The 5,330-nt window shown below is 41.0% G+C and overlaps 1 protein-coding gene across 1 annotated transcript; it reads left to right on the top strand.

Annotated features, from left to right (window-relative positions):
- The first annotated feature begins 1,054 nt into the window (after positions 1-1,054).
- Positions 1,055-4,486, top strand: LOC149837646 (UDP-glucose 6-dehydrogenase 5-like). The gene is made up of 2 exons (XM_090007450.1): positions 1,055-1,088; positions 2,871-4,486. Exon 2 carries the CDS (start codon positions 2,880-2,882, stop codon positions 4,320-4,322), a length of 1,443 nt encoding a protein of 480 aa, XP_089863576.1. The 5' UTR covers positions 1,055-1,088; positions 2,871-2,879; the 3' UTR covers positions 4,323-4,486.
- Positions 4,487-5,330: the final 844 nt, after the last annotated feature.

The raw sequence follows: 5,330 nt of genomic DNA, 5'->3' as shown, positions 1-5,330 counted from the left end.
GTTTAAACCAGCTTTTGATAAAACCCTTGTTTATGAAAACCAGGTTCTGTGTCGCCCAAATAAGTATTAACCCTGATTTAGCCCTCTAAGAAGCCTGGTTTCCACCAAAAGCTAGATTAACTAAACTGTTGGAGTTGGTAAGAGGTTCTCACACCCAAAATCAATTAAAAAAATGTATGATTCAAAAGCAAGCTCTCTGTTTAAGAGCATTGCTTTAAGTGTAGATTTATGTCCAATGAGAACTAAGGAACTTATAAACTTGAATTGTATAACGGGTCTCTGGGTCCAACTCCGTCCGTATACAAGTTCGTGCCTAATATAAAGCTAGATAGTTGATATCATGAGGTCCAATGGCTTACATATGGAAACAAACTGGACCCGACCCATTTACATCCCTCACTCCAGGTCATTTATCAAATACAGAAACATTGGCCAATTTGGTATTCATTAGTAAAGTATTAACATTTCAAGAACCGCAGAAGTCCGCTTTTATACAAGGAAAGGGGCAGATATTAAACCTCTAAATCCTAACTTCCTAAAAGGCAATGGATTTTCCTATAATCGAAGTATACGTTTTCCGTCCAGTGTCCACCTTCCCTTTGTCAAATCACCCCCTCATAAAATAGGAAAAAGAATTAAGTTTTTGCTTTCTTTGCACTCATTTACCAACAGGCCAACACCAAACCATTAAAGAAATTTCCTTTCTTGTTGTAAAAGGCTTCACAATTCTGGGTGCCACCCACAAATCTCTTTTTCACCGTAGAAGTCACAATTTACTGTTCCAAAGAGGTAAAAATCTCAGGACCCCGCACATGGAAATCTCAAATAAGAGCAAAAAAAAGCTTCTCTTTTTTATGTTGGTGTTTCTACATTTGCTCCCGTCATAAGTTTTTTTTTTTTTTGATGATTCTATTTAGTTTTTGTTTACAGAATAAGGGTTTCCTAGGCCGTTTGTTAGTTAAAGAAAGGTAAAAAAAAATTGACGGGTGGGGTAGATCTCAGATGGGTATTTCGTATATAAGGGGTTGAGTCTCTCAAGTTGTCTCAGGGTACAGAAGATCTGGTTTTCCCTCTGTTCTTGTTGCTAGGTAGGGCCTTTCCTTCTTCTTCTTCTTCTTTTTGTTATCTTTTGCTTGTGAATTCTGTACGTTTTATGAGTACCCATTTTTCTCTTTTGATGATATTTGAGGAATCGTTGAAGAAATCCCCGTGACTCCATTGCTACATCGATTTGGTGATGGTTTATGTTGGTGGTGTCAGCATTTTGGGTTTTGTTACGAGTTCGTGATTCGGATCATGGTTTTTCCTGTGCTTTTTGTGTGTCTCATGGATTTGGTTTCGTCTTGACTTTGTTGGTTGTTGGTTTTATGTGGATTTGGTTTTATAATCGTTGTTCCTCGTGTCATTAACAACATGCTAATTTTATTATGTGGGTGTTGATGTTTCATCGTTGTTTTGGTGTACCCACGCGTTCTTCCTGGCACCCTTGTTTGGGAATTTGAATATTTGAACTCAGTGAATAAGTTTTTGTATCAATGTGTTGGATCTGTTGTTTCCATGAGGTTTTGTTACAGATTTGAAACTGAAATTATTATTTGAGTCTACTGCGTTTTATTCTCTTCTTTCCCTGTTGCATGTGTGCTGGTCTTTTTTCATAGCATACAATTGTCTATGTTTTGTTGAGACGAGAAAGACTAATATTGCGGGTTTTGGGTGCCAATTGCTCATGGAGTTGTCTAGGTAGCTTGGAGCTTTGCTGTTTCTGATCTATTGCAGATCTGTCTGGTTTTATTCCTTGATGTTTGCTTTTGGTTTGATCCATTATCAGCCTCTATGTAATCGGTACTTGTCTTTTTTTCCTTCCAATCCGACAGAACTGTGCTAGAGTTTTATGTTGCTGTGGTATTGGATCTGCTATGCTGATTCTGATTTAGACTTCTGCTCTGTTTCATTTTCTTCATCCCTAATGTATAATCTCTCTCTCTCTCTCTCTCTCTCCTTAATACAAACTGCGACTTTTTGAGGTAGCGTTTTCCCATTTTTGTAAAAAATATACTGTCAGCTGTACTTAGTTATTTTTTCGAGGAAAGAATATTGAATTCCCTGTTCAAATGCCACTTTCTCTGTTTGCCTCTTTCTGTGACTTTTCTTCTTCTTTCTTCTTTGGTGCGAAACTCTCGGAGAATAATAAACCAAACTCAAAGCTGGAAATCTGATCTAAATAAGACGGCATCAGGTCAGAGGCACCTCTGCTGGATTATTTTGAGAGGTGCCTTGGATGCCGTTCATCCATGTGATGAACGGCAACCCAAACACCATGGTTGGATAGTTTACTTCTCAGAGGGGTCCCACAAAAATTTTGAGAACCATTCATCTTGTAGGTGAACAGCATCTAAAGAACAAAAATTGATCAGCTGAAAAACAAGAAAAATGGTGGTGTTTGGGTTGCCCTTCATCTCATGGATGAGCGGCATCGCATCCGAGTCATAATCAAAGGTGCCTCTGACCTGATATGGTCTCAATCTAAATGATCACCGAGCACTCTGCTGCTTTGAGTGACACGGTACACTGCTGACTTCAGCAACATCCATATGGAAGTGATAGTTATCATTAGGTCTTTTTGGTGTGGAATCTGTTTCTATTTGTGACCTTTTGTACCATGGTAGTTGCCTTCTTTTCGTTTTCCTTGATGATGTTTTTTTTGCTATAGAATGATAGTAACTTTTAGCTAGTTGCATATCTACCATATTTTCCTGCACTTTTTGTCAAGGCAAATTTTGTAAGTTAAATTTATATCAGACTCTATAACATGCTAGCAAACTTTTTCGTTGTATGTCTGTTTGAGCCAATCTTCTCTGTTCATTTTATAGTTAAAGAAAATGGTGAAGATCTGCGGCCTTGGTGCTGGCTATGTCGGGGGCCCAACCATGGCTGTGATTGCTCTCAAATGTCCAGCAATTGAAGTGGTTGTTGTCGACATATCTGTTTCTCGGATTGCTGCCTGGAATAGCGATCAACTCCCAATCTATGAACCGGGTCTTGAGGATGTTGTCAAGAAGTGCAGAGGGAAGAACCTCTTCTTCAGCACCGACATAGAGAAGCATATCTCTGAAGCTGACATAATATTTGTTTCAGTAAATACGCCTACAAAAACCAGAGGTCTTGGAGCTGGCAAGGCAGCTGATCTCACTTACTGGGAGAGCGCAGCTCGCATGATAGCTGATGTCTCAAAATCTGATAAGATTGTGGTTGAGAAATCCACGGTACCTGTTAAGACTGCGGAAGCAATTGAAAAGATTCTGACTCACAACAACAAAGGAATAAACTTTCAGATCCTCTCCAACCCTGAATTTTTGGCGGAGGGGACAGCAATTCAAGATCTCTTCAAGCCTGACAGGGTGCTGATTGGAGGGCGGGAGACACCTGAAGGTAAAAAAGCTGTGCAGGCTCTCAAAGATGTTTATGCTCATTGGGTCCCTGAAGATCGGATCATCACCACCAACTTATGGTCAGCTGAGCTCTCTAAGCTGGCCGCCAATGCCTTCTTGGCGCAGAGGATCTCCTCTGTAAATGCAATGTCTGCACTCTGTGAAGCCACAGGAGCCGATGTCTCAGAAGTTTCCTATGCTGTTGGAAAGGATTCGAGAATTGGCCCGAAATTCTTGAATGCCAGTGTTGGATTTGGTGGTTCATGCTTCCAGAAGGACATTTTGAACCTGGTTTACATCTGTGAGTGCAATGGGTTGCCGGAGGTTGCAAATTACTGGAAACAGGTGATCAAGATCAACGATTACCAGAAGAGCCGGTTTGTTAACCGTGTCGTTTCATCAATGTTCAACACTGTTTCTGGCAAGAAGATTGCGGTGCTTGGATTTGCCTTCAAGAAAGACACTGGGGATACCAGGGAGACGCCTGCAATTGATGTCAGTAATGGCCTTCTTGGAGACAAGGCAAACATCAGCATCTATGATCCTCAAGTGACTGAGGATCAGATACAGAGGGACCTTTCTATGAATAAATTTGATTGGGATCACCCAGTCCATTTGCAGCCAAAGAGCCCAACTGCTGTCAAGCAAGTGAGTGTGGTATGGAATGCTTATGAAGCTACCAGGGGTGCTCATTGCATCTGCATTTTGACCGAGTGGGACGAATTCAAGAACCTGGACTATGAGAGGATCTATGAGCATATGCAGAAGCCCGCTTTTGTGTTTGATGGGCGGAACATTGTTGATCCTGAGAAGCTGAGGAAAATTGGTTTCATAGTTTACTCCATTGGGAAACCTCTGGATCCATGGCTCAGGGATATGCCTGCAATGGCATAGAGAGAAGAATGGAGGTTATAGTACACTAGGATATTCATTCAGACTGGGCAATTGATCTTCTTTGCTTCTTTGACTTTTGTTTCTCTTTGAGTATCATCTTCATGTGTTCAACTTTTGCATTCTGGAGTTTTTGTTTCCTATAAAATCAAATGATCTTTGTTAAATGGCCCATTAAGTGCACCTGTTATTTACTTGGGCAGTCTTATTTGTTTATTGACACGTACCCTTTTCTCTTGAAATATGAAAACATTGTCGCTGGATCACTGATCATTATGCATTGTTACACCAAGTATGTGAAATGCTGATTTTCGAAATCGCTGGTGCACATGAAGTGTTTGCGGCGATTTCATTAATTAAGCTTCAGATCATGCAAATTGAAACTCTGATCCATAAATCTTAGGCAAGGAATCCTTGTGTGCAGTCTGTCACCAAAAAACTGGGTTTTTCTGTCTGAAGTCTGGTTTACTTTGATATATTTTTGCATGATTTCGTCGTGCTTTGGTTTAAGGCTAAGCGAGTAGCGATGGCTCGGTGTGCTCACTTGGTCTTCGCCTTTGTAGTGGTCTCTTCCATCTCCATGCTCATGGTCTATGCTCAGGCGGGTGCATGGAAACCTGCCCATGCAACGTTCTACGATGATATAAAGGGAGAGGGTGTTGTGTGTTCTCCCCCGAAGATGCACTGTTTGCAATGCGTGTTCGGGGGTCCAAATGAGTGCCATGTATATAAGCACGTGAGGCTCGTATCCTTGTGTGTGTCAGGCATCACTTAGCATCGGAGTCTGATGCAGTTGCAAAGACTTAAGTACCCTTTACCGCCATGAAACGACAGTTCGAGAAAAGGATAAAAATGTCCTCCATCCAGAAAAAAGAGAATGATCTTAACTCTTCAAAAAGTCCAAACATTTTATTTTCGCCCTAAGCAGTAAACTCCTATGCTGCAAGCAGATCACTCTTTGACGATGCATCATCTGCTGTAACAGAAACTCCCTTTGACGATGCACCCTTT

This window comes from Nuphar pumila, chromosome 5, assembly GCF_984573655.1.
Source record: "Nuphar pumila chromosome 5, dmNupPumi1.hap1.1, whole genome shotgun sequence".
In the NCBI taxonomy this organism is placed as follows: domain Eukaryota; kingdom Viridiplantae; phylum Streptophyta; class Magnoliopsida; order Nymphaeales; family Nymphaeaceae; genus Nuphar; species Nuphar pumila.
Note: the sequence above shows the minus strand (reverse complement) of the source record. Positions and strands in the feature narration are given on the sequence as shown.

What these genes read in the sequence shown, in the direction of transcription:
- LOC149837646 (XM_090007450.1), top strand. Translation starts at nt 2,880, where the DNA reads ATGGTGAAGATCTGCGGCCTTGGTGCTGGCTATGTCGGGGGCCCAACC.